The 17,012-nt window shown below is 38.6% G+C and overlaps 1 protein-coding gene across 1 annotated transcript in view; it reads right to left on the bottom strand.

Moving 5' to 3' along the window:
* Positions 1–17,012, bottom strand: part of ADAMTS18 (ADAM metallopeptidase with thrombospondin type 1 motif, 18) — a 130,902-nt gene that overhangs the window by 50,137 nt on the left and 63,753 nt on the right. Inside the window, exons 5-10 of the mRNA XM_004690360.2 lie at positions 14,785–14,978; positions 14,440–14,523; positions 12,739–12,898; positions 11,351–11,456; positions 6,953–7,090; positions 4,458–4,611 (exon numbers count right to left, since the gene is read on the bottom strand). Of these exons, the coding sequence (XP_004690417.2) occupies positions 4,458–4,611; positions 6,953–7,090; positions 11,351–11,456; positions 12,739–12,898; positions 14,440–14,523; positions 14,785–14,978 (836 nt within the window). The remainder of the gene's footprint in view (positions 1–4,457; positions 4,612–6,952; positions 7,091–11,350; positions 11,457–12,738; positions 12,899–14,439; positions 14,524–14,784; positions 14,979–17,012) is intronic.

The raw sequence follows: 17,012 nt of genomic DNA, 5'->3' as shown, positions 1-17,012 counted from the left end.
CAAGTGGAAAGTCAGTGTCACAGGGAAGATTACTTTGTTTGTTTTCTCTGATGTACCCTTAGAACAGGAAGTAGTACAAAGCAGGGATTCATAAACACTTCCTAATAAATCAAACATGAGTAAAAATCACTTATAGTTGAAAAGTGTTCACTTGTAATGAAGACTTTGAAAGTTTTCATGAAAAAAAAGAAATGTGAAAGAATCTGGCAATTTTGATATTCTAAAATAAAAGTGGATGCTGCTAAGAATTTTCCTTAATATATCCTACAGTAATCACTGTGGCATATTAGGTTAATGCGAGGCACTTAGAGACAGCATCTTCTGGAGCAAGAAATGTACATAGTGTGAGGTTGCAGCATGAGCATAAAGGTGGAGATGGAGCCCAGAGAAAGGAATGTTTCATCTTCTTGGAGAATCTTTACCAACAATAAGAAATAATTAGCCATTTGTCACATGGATATCTAGGCTGGGGAGAATGTATACAAAAGCTTGTATACATGACAACAGGAAATGTTTGCAAAGCATATAGACATTAATAGAGTTGGGACCTAAAACCCTGGGGAGAGTTAACTAAAGTTGAATGTGATGTGGTAAGTGTAGCAGATTATGAAGTCAGAGTGATTTAGACACCAAGCAGCACCTGTTTATTTTCCATTCTTGTTCCCAATGTAGAACTCTTGAAAGAAGAAGGGCCAATTTAACTATCATTGGCATGTCTTTTCCTTCAAAGGAAGTGCTCTCTGAGGAGACATGCCTGAAAATACTCATTAGAATTCAAGTACCTTCTCCATCACTTTTATTCTAAACCTTGTTAGTATGTCCATAAATGAAGGTTTAGCCAGTTTCTGCTAAGTGACAGTAATTTTTCAGGTTACTGGGGCACAGAACAAGGGCTGCTCATGTCTCACTTAGCAAAATAACCATTGGAGGCATCAACGGTTGAGACTTGCTGGCAAATGGCATCCATTCACTGGATGGTCAGGGAGCATTTAAGAAGGGTGCAATCACCATGTTCTCCCCAGCTGCTAGAGATGGAATCCTCTTTTAACAAATGGAGCCATCAGCCAGATCAACAACTCCTTTTCTGGAACACTTCAAAAGGCAACAGAGAGCAGGGTTGATATACCAAACACAATAAAAATGTGAGAGTGGGAAGAGGCTTGGCTGATGAATAGCCAGCCTCAGATTGCTTTGGTGAGGAAGACACTTTGCAAGAACAGGAGTGATGTGGTGCTGATGATATTGAGAGGCATCAAGAAGAAAACCTTGTCTTTCACCAAGTGGTGCCACTGTCCCAAGCAATTTCTCCTTACAGCCCCCAGGGAGGAGCTAACAGTACCCTCTGCTGACAGATGTGGACACAAAAGCTAAGAGTGCTTATGTCTTCTGCACAAGGTTCTATGAAGGAGTGGAGTAAGCTTAGGTCTAACTGTTAAGCCAAATGATGTGTGTACGTGTAAAACGAAAGACTAATTTAGCAGTGTTCAACCTTTATCACACAGCAGAACCATCTTGTTAAACTCTTGTTAAAATATAGAGTACCAGGCCCTTTTTCCCAAGTCTTATTCTCAGGCCTGGGAAGACTCCAAGCATCTGGATTTCTAACAATTCCCAGGTGATACTGACACAGTGTTTCTGCTGGTTGGGGAGGACACTGTGAACAGTAAGAATATTTATAACATAACATTTATTATTATAATTATTATTATTTTGGTTTTTTAACCACTCAGGAGCCTGCCTTTCTAGTAGACACAGAGAAAAAGATAACAGATAGGGAGAAGAGAAAGTTAGAAAGGGAAAGTCATGATAGGACTATGATGACTATTAAGAGCCCGAAAATGAACTTCATCCTTTTCCTGCCTTGGATATGTACCTGCTGCACTGTTCAGACCAACAGAATGATTAGGTAGGGCCTGTCAGGAACGATTTAAAATCCTGAAAGCTGTAACCATGGGTCCAGTTATAAACAGGATTAAGGCTAATACCCAAAACTAGGCTGTGGGGGCAAAAAGATGTCCCAACCCCCACAACCCTACCTTCTCTATCTCACCTCAGCATCATCACAAATGATCTCTCCCTACCCCGAGACAGTCTAATCTTTCTGCCTTTCTTCATTTTATTCTTTGAGTCTGGCATTTCCATTTCTCTCTGCTCTGCGTCTCGGGGAAGATCATCACAGTGAAGATCTGTGACATGTCCCCATTAAGCTCTAGACTTTTAGAGTGGTGGTTTAAACGCTGCATATTACTTGATATAGAAAGGTCACCCCAAAATGCTGGTTGAATGTATGCTCCTGAAGGAATGACAGCTATTTCGGGGACTTCCTTTATACTTTTAGATGAAGTAGGGTGTGATCAGGGTGGTCTGGCTGTAGATCTTTTATACTTTTAAAGTAAAACAAATCCATTACCAATTGTGCATTTAGTGCATAGGACGTGCTTATTAAATATTTGATTGGTGAATGAGTAAGCTGATGAATATTTCTAAAATAAAGCAAACAAGAAACAAACTTTTCTAAAGCAAAGTGAATGGCTACTTACTTCTGCCAAAAGTACAAACTTTTGATCAGAAATAATTGTGAACTTGTCAATCTATACTTACGACACAGCAGCATTTGCCAATGTGAGGTCTGTGAACCATGAAGGATACATTAAAAATAATGCTTGACGGTGTATGGCAAAACTTTTCTAATAGTTAGACATATAAATTATAGGAGCTATGTTTATTGCTGAACTATTTATAATAGCTAAGATATGGAAACAACCTAAGTGCCCCCAAAGAGATGTCTGGGTCAAGAAGATGTGGTATGTATACACAATGGAATACTATTCAACAATTAAAAAAGTAAACTCATGCCATTTGCAGCAACATGGATGGGGCTGGAAGGGATTATGCTTTTTCAAACAAGTCAGATGGTTTCTTTTACAGGAGGAATATAGGGAAACCAAATAGGGGGTCAGGGGAAAAAGACAAACCTAGCAGGCAGCTCTCAATCATTCAGCAGGGGCAGTGGAGGGAGAGGAGTTAAAACAGGGATAGGAAGAGCACAAGAGACTATGGTGACTTGATGGTGGGAATTTTATAGGGATTACACCTGAGAGAAAGCAAAAATGCACAAAACAAATAATGAAGTATATGTACATATATATATACATATATATACACACACACATAGACATAAAAAATAAATCATAGAAGAAACTTATGCAATCCTCTATCAAAGCTGTGATTTATTGGTTATATTTCTTGAAACTGGACTTACTTTAGATGAGTTGAAATATAGAAAAGCAACAATACAGAGATATAGCACAAACAATGAAGCAAATTCTTAATGACTGCTAGTTAATTCTGATGACAGGAGTTTAGGAGATGCTGGTATGAACTAACAGAGAGAAGGAGCTCAGCTGATGTGCTGTGTTAGGATTCCTCGATTCAAAAATTTTGTGACTTTGGAAAAAAGAAATACATTCTCTGGGCTCTGTGTGAAACATGGTGACAGTTCAAAGGGTTTTTGTGCCGACTGAGGAAGAATATAAGGAGTGGCTAATGGACCGTCAAACAAAGGCTCACTTAGCCCCTACTGGAGGTGATAGTGGATGGTGATGAAAGTGGGGTGATGCTGGTTGTGGCAGTTCTAGTGGTGTTGGTGATATGGAGGTGGGGTCCTGTTGGTAAAGATGATGGTGATGATCATAAAGGGGATAGTGGTGGGTGGAAGAAGGGGAAGAGGAAAAGGGAGCATAGGAACAGGGAAGGGAAGAGATGTAATGAACCTTGCTTCCAATATGCAGATATTTGGGATTTCCATGTTTTCCTTTGAATACTAGGACTTAATGACTTTAAAATGATTCTGTTTTTTAATGATGGCAAAGTACAGTGTTTGACTGCAATGTTGTCTCTCTTCTTCCCACCCTCTGGATTTTTGCTTTTTCCCATCGGTCTTTCTCCCACTATTGAATGAAATATGTGACACAAAAATCTTACTGAGATTACTCAAGTTACACCCTGCATGACCAAATTAAAAACTTGGCTACTGGCAACAGTGCTCACATATTGTGAAAGGCATATATGGATGTATTTTGAGGTGACGGTGATTTTAAAAGTATGACATCAAAAGAGCATATGAGCTCAGCCATAACAAAAACATTGACAAGAAGTAGGGAAAAGCTATTTGCACCCAGATTTACAACTTGTGAGAATCTTTGTCTACAGAGGAGGAACTTTTTTGCAACGATGCAGTGTCCAAAGGTATTTTAACCAGGCCTGGCCCATGGGGGATAAGCCTGAGAATTCATTGACAGCAAAATTGCCACTTAACTATCCTGCCACACAACTGACATTCAGAGATAACCCAGACACTGACCTTTGGCCTTTGCAAACCAAATGTTTATACTACTGTTAGGTATACAGACAGCCACTGAATCTTAATGTAACTTTGAAATCACAAGCCAACATACCTTCACAAAACCAAGGCTGCATAACTTGGCTTTTGCTCCAAATTGCCACTTGCATTGGGTGTCGGCATCATAAATCTGTCCTGGTAGTTTGTCTGGATATTCATACCGGCCTGTTTGCTTGGGCTCATCCACCAGACACCCAGCCTGAGGAGTACTGCAGAGACAACACGACCTTTTTAATTCCTGTCTTCCTCTCTGCGCTTCCTTCTTAAACCAACTGACCCTTGAATGCATTCATCCCAAGGGAAATATAACATGTCTACAGAAATAAGCACAGGCCTAAAAAGAAAATGCATATTCATTATAAAGTGTGGGCCTTGTCCTGTCTAGAAGGATGGACCTGCTCCAGTCACAAAGGCTTTCCCTTGCTCCCATCAAGCATGGCCATCGATTTGGCATGGTCTGTTTGGGGATGGCAAAGATCACATGTCTGAAAACTCTCCCAAGGTTGCATTCAGCAACATTCAACAAGTAATTCCTGAGTGCCTACTCTGTATCTGCATTAGGCAACATCAACCAGACAGAGACCTGTCTTCGTGGAGTAGAAGTCATGCTGTCATTTTTACAGATGACAGGACAGCAGTAAAAGATGTACTCTACCTTAAATAACCTTTACAGACAAAATATGAACATGTTTATTGAAAGATATCAGGAGGAAGCAATCAGCCTTTGGAGCATAAGGCAGAATAATTTCCCTGCAGATACTTAATTAGGCCATGTTACAGGGGACAAAAATCAGCTTTACTAATGGGGGTATTCGTTGAAAGAATCTTTTTTCCACTTACCTAAATAACTAAGATATGGCATCAATGAGAGGTGAAATAGCACTTAAGAATGGTTTTGGAGTCTAACATATGGAGGTGCACTTAGGTCGCATAATAAGCATTGAAAGTTAGCTGTTGCTGTTATTATCATCTGAAAGCACTGAACTGTATCATATTAACAATGGAAATTCAATCTGTATTAAGTTGTGCTAGACTTACAATATTTATGGATTCAATTCTCACAGGAGATAGGAAAGATCATTTTAAGTATAAATTTAAAATCAACAGGAAAATATTCTATGTGACAAAACTTCACATTAACAAAAGGTTTATTCAATTTTTACTACCTTTTGGTATATTATTTGTTTAGACATCCCTACATTGAATCAGATTTGTCTGCGTGTATTCTTAAGCCTGTAAATATCTGCATGTAATATGCAGCAAAAAGGTAAAAAAAAAAAAAAAGTATCCTTTCCTAAAATCTGGTCAAAGGGAGATGGGTTTAGAATTGACATGTTTTTGTGAGTCCACATTAATTAACAATTATATATTTAGCAACAACTATAATGCTGTTATAATGGTCAATGTTGAAATATATATTAGAACTAAATTAATTTAGAGTTAAAGAAAATGCCAAAGAGTGTCAACTTTGGGCCCATCACTTTATAAGAATCAAATATTACTACCTTCCTAGCTCCCATTTTATTAATGCAATGTTGGAGTTCTTTAATTCTCAAATAGATTTTATATCTATCATCCCCTTGGGAGGTTATCTGGACACAGAACAAGATCATGGCCATTAAAAAATACAGCCAATTGGGCCCTCCCTGGTGGCACATCGGGTTAAAGCACAGCACTAAGAAGCTAAAGCCGCTTCAGCAGTTCAATTCCCGGCCCCATATGGCACGGCAGACCTCTCCTGACTTGCCCACTGCTTCCCTCAGCAGTGTACTTTGTCAATCTGCCTGTTCTGCTCCTCAGTGAATCCTCTGGTATATCCTCTCACCACCCCTGCACCTCTAGCCTGTACCCCAATTCTGTATGCATAAATAATCTTTCAAAAAAAAAAACAGCCAATGAAAACAATGTTTCATTCAGTTAAAAAAACTCAGTGTTTTAGCAATTTTTAAAATACTCCCTTTTAGCAATGGGTACTTTGGTGGTAGGAGAGACTACAACTGGGGGGAAATCCTATGCTGTCAAATATTAGCAAGGATGTAATAAAGTAATAGTAGTACTTTATTTAAAAAAATCCAACCAAGCAAAATCAATCAAACAAACAAACAAAAAACCTTGTTACCAAATTGATTGAGCAGATTAAAATAATTAGTCACAAAATAAAGTCAATACATGAAGCAGCCTCTGGAAGTCACAGAGGAGAAACAGTTGCAAGCAAAATTCTTAGAGATACTACAAACTTAAGAGAAAGTCTTAGTTTTGCAACTCAGTAGCTGTGTGGCTTTAAAGCAACACAATTTACCAAGACTCAAATTCCTCAATTCTAGAATAATAGGATTGCTGTGAGGATGGAATAAGGCAATATGTGAAGTGTCTAGCACAGTATTAGGTCTTAATTCTACTTTTCATCAACAATGACATCCTCCTCATCATCCTCACTGGAATGTATCAGCCTTTGCATTCATGAAGACAACAAAAGATTTTTTTCCACTTATTGGTCTGTTGTCTGTCACCAACTTAAACAGGAATATTTTTGGTTGGGCCCTCTCTTACCTAAGGAATTTCTTGAGATACTGCCGACTGCAGGAAGACCATGAAAACACCCCGTTGTTTCCCGTCAATGTGGGAGACATGATGTTGCCTTCAGTCTTTCGACAGGGATTGCCTTCTCCATCATGAATCATGCCAAAGCTGAACCAGAATGAAGAGAACAAAATGTCTTCTATGAACCCACTTTCCAAATTATCAACAGAGGAAGAAAAAGATGTATTGAGAATCAATGAATCCAAGTGAAAGGATAGTTATGGACATTTTTAAAAAAGATTAAAAAATTATTTATATATATAAAAACTGGGGTGTAGGCCAGAGGTACAGGGCATGAGAAAATTCACAAGGGAGAGTGGGGAGCAGAACAGGCTGATATACTGAAATCCACTGCTGAGGGGAGCAGCGGGTGAAATAGGAGAGGTCTGTTGTGCCATGGGAGTCAGCTCCTGGCCAGGGAGGTCCCAGATGGACTGGGGATAGTGGCTGCTGAGCCTTAACCCACGGAGCCGTTAAGAGAGGCCCTCAACTGGAAAATTTTTAAGAATGCTCAGAATTTTGTAATATGTCTTGGTCACAAAATCAAAGCATGGGGACTTGGTACATATTTGTTCAAGATTTCTGAAAGTAAGGTGACAGTTAAATCTTTTATTTCAATTTGAAAACCTCTTTTCTTTCCACCAGTCATGGATGTGTGGTAAGGAAGTTCAGAGTGAGTGGGAGGGAGGTATAGGGAGAAGATGATTATTTTAAGTTTTTATGAATTATTCATTCATGAGGCCAGTGTGACAGAACAACCCTTTAATGAAGATCAATTTAAAAGAATAAGCTCTGATTATAATTTAACTCCCCTATAATTATGAACAATTTTTAACAAGTAATGGTTGTACCCATTCTATTGAAGGCATGTAAAGGACTTCTTTTATTTTATAAGAAAACTTTGATTTGTCCATTTAACCACAGGAGGTTCTAGCAATTATGGATTACAAATAATTTTAAGTGGTTTATCCCCTGAAATCATGTATATTATATTAATACCTAAATGACTCTTAAATATCCTTAAAGGTAGGATAAATGCAACATTAATTTATGTGACATGTATACTATGAGACATAGCTTACTTCAGGCTATATAAAAATGGTAGGGGGTGGCAAAATAGGTTTCTTCAGTCATCTCTAAAAAATTTAGCATATCTGAGGGAGGGGGAATCCTATACTTTCAACATACTGACAATAATGTAAGCCAGTGTTACCTCAATTAAAAAAATTAAAATTAAAATAAAAATTCAGCACAAACTAGTCTTTTGGGGTTTTTATAGGAATAGAAGGATGGAGAGACATTCATTTTAGAGTTAATTTAGATCATTCTTATACCATTATTTAAAAGTGTAAAATTTGGGCTCTCCCACTGCAGCATGAATTCAATCCCCAGCCAGGAAGCTGACCCCCATGGCAGAGCAGACCTCTCCTGACCAGCCCACAGCTCTCCTCAGCAGTGTATTTTAGTCAATCTGCCTGTTCTGCTCCCAACTCTGTCTCTGGTGAGTCCTCTCAGGCCCGCACCTCTGGCCTGTACCCCAGTTCTTGTATGCATAAACAAATCTTTTTTTTAAAGTTTAAAAATTTGCCTCTTAAGGATATATTTTTATGAGGCTGCTATGGCTATGATTCCTGTGGAAATAAACATGTTTTCTGATATAATCTTGTTAGTTCAGCTATGCTTTGAAGGTAGGTTATATCAAATAAGTATGTCATAACTGTAGATATGATTTTGCTGAGACTCATGAGTATAATCTAGTCATTTTTTCCAGCAGTCCTTCCAATTTGTCAGGCAAGTAGTACCAAGATGGTTGTATACTGAGCTCCTGTAAATGATCACCCCCACATTTAGGGTGACATATTCACACTGGTATTTACTGACCTCATTATATGCTCAGGAAACATATTTTCACAGAGCAGTTCTGTCCAATTCTGTTCTTTGTACCTAGCCTGAGGAGGTGTGTTTGGGAGACAAATTTCCAAGTGTATTTGTAAAAGCCAAGAACAGAAAGAAGTTTATGTGTAAAGGACCAGAAACACTAAGAATCCCAGGAATGGGAATGGAGAGAGATTGAAGCCATTAGGCAATGAGGAAACAGTAATTAAATCAACACTTCACTGGAGTTTTATAAAAATTAGAAAGCCAAGTTATTGAACTAACTTTCACACTTTAATTAAAATTTCTACCGTTTTGAATTAACAGAATTTTATAAAACAAATTTTCTTAAGCACATATCAAAAGTCATATCAAAATCTCATGTCTTGGCCCTCCCTGGTGGCGCAGCGGGTTAAAGCACTGCACTGAGAAGCTAAAGCCACTTCAGCATGAGTTCAATTCCCACCTGCCCCGGAGGTGACCACATGGCGTGGCAAACCTCCCCTGACCCGCCCGCTGCTTCCCTCAGCAGTGTACTTCGTCGATCTGCCTGTTCTGCTCCCCGCTCTGTCTCTGGTGAATTCTCTCACCCTCCGCATCTCTGGCCTGTACCCCAGTTCTGTACAAATAAATAAATAAATCTTTAAAAAAAAATCTCATGTCTTGTCTCTCAAAATTTAAGTCTCTAAGGACATGTTGTGTTGAACTTAAGAGTGTATCTTACTTATTATGCGTTCTTCCCCTTACCTTTGATTCTTCTGAACCCACACCACCTGAAGTTTTTTTGTATTTTTCTGACCTAAAATATTGTATTTTGATGTTGGCTTCAACTCATAAGCAATGCTGATTGAATTTTTAATGGTCAGTATTTTAAAAATAGAGAGTTGTTATTTCAAACTTCATACCGGTACAACACATGTAGATGTATGTCTGGCATTCACTATTATTTTACTTCCTGCTCTATAAAAAGGGATTTTTATGCCTAATGAGAATGCATCTCTACTCACAGTAAAACTGGTTCATTCATAACTTGCTAAGAAAGATACGTGTATGCTTATGCTTGGAATCTACTGGGAAACAGTCATAGTCAGGGTCAAACTTCCTAAAGACATTACATTTAGTTCATTTAGTTCATAAGAGACAACAACAAAATATCAATGTATAGCTTATAGCTATGGAATAGATGACTTTGTTTTTATTTATAAGTCAAAGGTTACATGCTTCAAAATGCAATATAAATGTTGAAAAGTCACATTCATGTTCCTAAACACAGAGTATTGCCCTTTAAAATGTGGGCCTCTCTGGTAGTGAAGGGATTAGTCTCAGTGCTATCAAGCTAACTGAGTTAGCTTTGTGGCATGAGTTTGATCCCCGGCTAGGGATGTGACCCACATGACACAGAGTACCTCTCCTGTCTTGTCTGCTGCTCTCCTCAGCAGTGTATTTCAATAGATCTGCCTGTTCTGTACCCCACTCAGTCTCTGGTAAGTCCTCTCACCACCCCCCGCCCCACAACTCTGGCCTATACCCCAGGTTTTGTAGGAATAAACAAATAAAAGAAAAAAATTATAAATGCAGTAATCATTTTATAAAATAATGTGTGTGCCCCAATGTAGTTGCTATTGCTCAAATGTGTGAGAACTCCCTATAGAACTGTCTCCTTACCAAAATATATACTTCATAAAAAAAAAATTCCTTAGGCTACTTTATTTCTAACTCTATCTTCACAAAAAAAGAGTTTTACTAACATTAATTAAAAGAATATTAAATGAGGGCCTCCCCTGATGGCACAGTGGTTTAAAGCACAGCACTAAGAAGCTAAAGACACTTCCGCATGAGTTTGATCCCCACCCGCCCCGGAGGTGACCCACATGGCATGGCAGACTTCTCCTGACCCACCCACTGCTCCCCTCAGCAGTGTTCTGCTCCCTACTCTGTCTCTGGTGAATCCTCTCATCACTCTGCACCTCTTATTTATTTCTGTATGCACAAATAAATCTTTAAAAAAAAAGAATATTAAGTGAATGCCAATGATACCCCTCAAAAGAACATCTAGTATATGTATCAAAATTTTTTTAAACAGTTAGCGTTACATTGTATTCTGGCAACTTATATCTCTCAATGATTTTTTTTATTAGTATAATAAACTAAAGATAGCTTTACTGAAACAAAACATAAAGAAAACAAATACCTAAAGACAAGAAGATGCATTAGGTTCTTGCTATTCATCTATGAATACAATGTAACACTGTCTAATACTAATAAAATAACTGAAAAAATAAGTACAAAATAAAGAAAAATAAATAATAATAATATTTTTTTTTGCTTCAAAAGAGCAAAATGACTGACCTTATTGAATCCTTCTTCCACATAAAACTGATCCTACTTATTCTACCTACATACTATTTCATAACTGACCCAAGATAATCATCAGACAAAATCCAATGAACCATCCAACCAGTTTTCAAATAAAGTGACCACAAGATCACTTACTTGTGTCCTGACTCATGAGCAATGGTGAAGGCCAAGCCAAGTCCCGTATCCTCATTGATGGTGCAACTCCTGTACTTACTGCACATCCCACTGATAGGGGCGAAGCCTATGGCAAGAGCAACTTCAAATGTTAGTGCAAAGGGAACACACAGAGACCTGATTAGTTCTTCCATCCTCAAAATGTCCTGTAAGTCTTTAGTTCATTGGATTAATCCATTTTACTGTCTGTAGGAAAATGCTAAGAGTATTTCGTTCTCTATCCTAACCATGTAGACTGATGTAGTATTGAGTATTTTCTTGCTTTCTAAAAATGGATCAATGGATTCTCCTTACAACCCTATGAAGTCAGTAATCCCCACTATATAGAAGACAGGAGTTACAGCGTATTTCTATGTCCTAAGTTTATCATATAGGTCATAGCAATTGCTAACAGGATAGTTGAGTCAAAAGGTGTCAGGGCTCTAAGTGTCTTTTTGAAGGGAAAATACATCCAGGTCTTTCTCTAAAGCAAAGAACATGAAATGCTTGAACAGTATGAGGAGAATCAGTTCATTTTTCTCCTATTCACTGTAACGTGATAAATATTTCTGTTCTAAAAATCCATTTCATTATTGGGCAGCTTTAAAATCATCCTAGTTAGTACTTGATAGAATCTTCTAAGTTTACTTTATGTTAATGACAATCTTTCTTCCAGTTTTGGGTCTTCCAAAAACAGTCAACACGGCTATGCCTCAATTATTTTGAAACACCACTGTGAACTGGTTGCACCTACCTTACCATCATGATCTGAGTGAGATCAGGTAGAATCTCAATGTATAGGTACAGGCCATGTGAGCCACCATCATCACCACCACCACATCAACACTCCCACTCTGGGTCATCATGAACAAAACCCGAATTCCTATTCTATGCCATAGAATATGCCATAAAATAGAGTATTGATATGAAAATAGAGCATTGATAAATATAGTCTTTACTCACTCTTTTGTACAAAGAGCTGATTGCTTTATAGGGGAAGGACCATTCTAAAGGAGGCACTATGCCTAAGGACACTGAAGTGCCAAGTAGACCAGTTACCTTCTCTTCAGCCACCTAGTTGTACAGTCATATTGCTTAGGGAATAACCCACAGCTCATCTAGTGAAACCATTGACAAGACCAACCATAAACAGAGTTAGTGAACAAAGACACACATGCAAAAATAAAATGGCTCCCTATTCCACAGTGAATTCAGTTCAAGGATGTATACTCACCAGATGGCAAAAGGGGGATATACCATCATTTAGTCATTACATCTCCTTATTAAGGATCACCAGGGACACCCACACCCACCTAGGAGGAAATTTCTAGCTAATGTGGGTGTGCATGAAGCATTGGCTCATACTGTACCTAACGTGTCACACGGTTCATTCTTCCAGGAACAAATATCGAATCCTGTGAGTAAGATGGCATGGTCGTGCCTCTTGCCATTCTTCCCAATGAGGGCAGACTGCCACTGGCAAAAACTATTCAGAGACTGGTCTGCATGATGGTTGATCAATAATCCTCCCTATAGGAAACCCACACAAATCAGAGAGTGAATATGTCACAGAAAGGAGAAAGTTGAGTCATTCCAGTTATGCAGGCAAACAGAGAAAACATCATGTTTCTAGGGAGAAAGGCAGGTGGAAAACATTTGAACTAATATTGTAGACTATTGATTAAAATTAAAAACTATTTTGGGTAAATGTTCACAATATTTAAAGTGTTTTAGAATTTCAGTAGTGTAGTTATGAACAACTATATACCTCTACAATAAATAACCTGACACACATTATAACACTTCTGTTTATCGTATGCTGGTACTATCTTTAGGAACCTGTTACAGCTTCCAGAACACCAATGATTTAAAATAAAAATGGTAATAATGTTCAATGGTTTCTTCCACAGAGCAGGAGGAAGGTAGCTACTGGAGCTTCTTTGTTCCAAGTCAAATTTCCCAGCAAAGGGTTTGGCACCTCATGGGTTACAATCCATTCATCATATACTCAGCTCACTGAGTATATCAATAATCCAACAGTTATAAGAGCCAAAAGGATTAGATAGGACCTACTCTTTAAAATAATCATTTTTCAAGAGGTTTGCTTAAAACTACTGACTTGACTTGGAGGACTTTTAGATCAGATCTTTAGTTATTAGTGAATTAGTATTTCCCTGGCTTCAATGTCCTTGGGCAAAGTATAAATATAGTTGAAAACAAAAGAATATTAGTGACAGAGTTGTTGACCTCTGTATGTCTACATACCTGGACAACTGTATGGATTTTTCTGTTATGTCTGACTCCCTGCTTTGTATATCATCAGGATTATAGATGAAGAGAAAAAGCTCCAAGGGATTGATAAAAATGGTCTGCTTCCTTGGTAATGCCCATGTCACAGACAGTTGTAACATGAAAGTAAGTACAGAGCAATGAGTACTATGCCATTTTACATGTTATGCTCTGGTTTTATAATTTGCTTCATGCCTGTATCTTGCAATCACTGTGATCAATTCAAAGGCAGTCAAGTATGCCTCATTTATTCTTGACAGAATTTACGACATTACTGGGGAGTAGGCAGATCTACTGAAAGAATTTTCTGATACCTTATTTTAAGAATATTTTCAAAGCATCCTTTTACATCTTCCATCAATCACACAGCATATCCAATTATCCCTTAAATCTACTGTCAAAGATCCAACTATCCCTTAAATCTATTGTCAAAGGTACCTTACTTATATTTTTATATATAATGTAATACTCTCATTTTATATTTATCTATATGTGCATACCTAATCAGATTTTTGGCATCACTGCATATATATTCACACATTGTGCTATGCATATCCACAGAACATATAGATTATAGATATTTATTATAGATATAATTATTTTTGAGGTATTATTCTAATGTGCAACCCTACCAGACAGTACTTTCCTGGAGGGTGGCATCAGTATTATTTTCAAATTTTAATTTCAAATGAGTGGTATACAGATTGTCACAGCATATGTGTTCAGGAAATATATCTTGAGTGACATGATGAATAAAAGACTAAATGAAGTCTGCCACTTACAGGTTCTTGTTCCAGAAGAATGAGGCTCACCACAACAATGTTAATATCACTTCCAATGGTGCCGTCTTTAAATAGGCTGGAAACCTATTGGAAAAAATGGAAATAAAATCTCAAAATTTCCAACACATGGTGGGGGGGGGGTAGGTTGGGTGGGATGGCTCCAGCAGACATATTTACAAGTACATAGGCTTCAATTTTAGCAGATATGTAACCTATGAAGTAATTTCCTCAAAACGAAGCATTTTTGAATGGCTCCATCTGATACAAAGTCTAGCCCAAGGAATTCTGCGATTACCAGCTATTTTGGAAAGCTGGGAGGGTGTGAGTGCTGACAACTGCCCTTACCATGTTCATGACAGTGAGGATGTACGTAGTGACATTCCCTTTGCCATGCTTGTCCACCATTTTCTTGTCTGCCACCACAAGGGTTTCCACATTTAGGCCATTTTGTGACTTTCCAGCTGATCTTCTAGGACGCCCTGTGCTCCCATATTCATCAAACCTTAGATAGGTGTCCTGTGTGGGAGGCCTGGGAGCATCTACAATGAGCACAAGAGCATTTGGAAGGGAGATCAGTAGTCAACATCTGGGAAATTGGTTCGGCCTTTTAACCAGGGGGGGCCATTATTTGTTCCACCCATTTCTCACTGATCTACTGATAAGGGAAGCCACTGTTCCTGTCCTGAGGCTTTGCAACTAGTATGCAGTCGAGTAAGATTTATTCAATACAAGTTTGGATGGATGGATGGACAGACGGGTGGATGGATAGATGGACAGATGGATGAATAGAGGCAGATGGAGGTGGCTGGATTCAACACCTCAGAAATAGTCTGAAGAGTAAAAGTTACAATCTTGATTGGTAAATCAAGTCAAAAAGAATGTTTATTGGGTGAATCATGAACCTTTATTTTTTTTTTTTTCATGCAAGATCATATGTTTAGGCGAGTCATGAGCCTTTAAAGGCAGAAAATGTTCACTTTATTTTTTTTGCTAAAAAACTGCAGAGATAGGCTCCCTAGTGGCACAATGGGTTAGGACGCAGCACTGCAAGCTAGCCACAGCTGCTTCAGTGTGTGTTCGATACCAGGCCCTGGAGCTGACCCACATGGCATGGCAGACCTCTCCTGAACTGTCCTTGGTTCCCTTCAGCAGTGTACTTTGCCAGTCAGCCTGTTCTATTTTCTACTCTGTCTCTGGTGAAGCCTCTCACCACTCCTGCACCTCTGCCCTGTACCCAGTTCTGTATGCATAAATAAATAAATAAATCTTTTTTTTTTAAAGATTTATTTATTTATTCATACAGAACTGGGGTACAGGCCAGAGATGTGGAGGGTGAGAGGATTCACCAGAGACAGAGTGGGGAGCAGAACAGGCAGATCAACGAAGTACACTGCTGAGGGGAGCAGCGGGCATGTCAGGAGAGGTCTGCCACGCCATGTGGTCACCTCCGGGGCAGGCGGGAATCGAACTCATGCGGAAGCGGCTTTAGATTCTCAGTGCAGTGCTTTAACCCGCTGCGCCACCAGGGAGGGCCTAAATAAATCTTTTTTTAAAGAAAACAAAAAAATTGCAGAGACAGACATTATCCTTTGCATATGAATTCATGATAACACTGTAAATATTACTTTCGAAATAAAATTCAAGATCCTTTACAAAATGGCTCAGACCTTACAGTACTGACTCATCAAAATAATCCTTAATTTGCATGTAATAAATGGTCACTAAGGATACTGATCATGGTATTGACTTAGCTATGAGGGACACGGCATTAGCATGAGTGATATTAAAAATGATATGAAGCACTTTATAACTGGGAAGATGTAGGGACCACCTTAACAAAAGGGATACTGGCCTTTCAATTTCGAAAGAGATGGGCCCGGGAGAATTTTTTAGTTAACAATAGTGACAAGTTAAAGGTCAGCTTGGAAAGAGAGGGGCATTTGGAGAGATCCAGACAACAGCTCTGTACTAACACAGGGATTGCTGATACAGAAATATTTTAATAATAGTAAAGAGTGATAATAATGTTGTCCATTTTTCATAAAGTGAAATAAAAAGACCAAACCATCTAGTTAACTTTAAAAATTAGGTTGGTGGATTTGATAAGTGATCCTGAGACTCACTTGGCTCACCAACAAGAAGAGCAGAGCAGCCAGTCGTAAAGCTGCTCTGAAGATTGACTTTGCTGTCTCCTGCCACACACCGCTCAGTGCCACTGCAAATATCGCAGCTGTCACTCATACCATTGTTGCTGTAGATGCATCTATTGTGTAATAGATGTTCCTTTCAGAAGGAATGTCAATCACCCCCCAAATTCAAAAATCACTCAGCATAGCAAAAGTGCTTCTTCCTTTCTTGCTTCCAACCAACATCTTAGTGACACCAGTTCCCCTTGACCTTGGGTGAAGCCATCACCTGTCACTTGGCCCAATGAGGCACTCACCTGCTGATAGTGGCTGCCCCGCCTAAAAGGTGGCCGGTACCAATGGGGAAAATGAGTCTTAACATTTTATTGAATTTGCATTAATTTAAAATTAAAAAGCAATACTTGATCCAGAAGATGTGCTTAGAAA

The sequence above is a fragment of the Condylura cristata genome, unplaced genomic scaffold, assembly GCF_000260355.1.
Source record: "Condylura cristata isolate star-nosed mole 26May11 unplaced genomic scaffold, ConCri1.0 scaffold00028, whole genome shotgun sequence".
Classification (NCBI taxonomy): Eukaryota; Metazoa; Chordata; class Mammalia; order Eulipotyphla; family Talpidae; genus Condylura; species Condylura cristata.
Note: the sequence above shows the minus strand (reverse complement) of the source record. Positions and strands in the feature narration are given on the sequence as shown.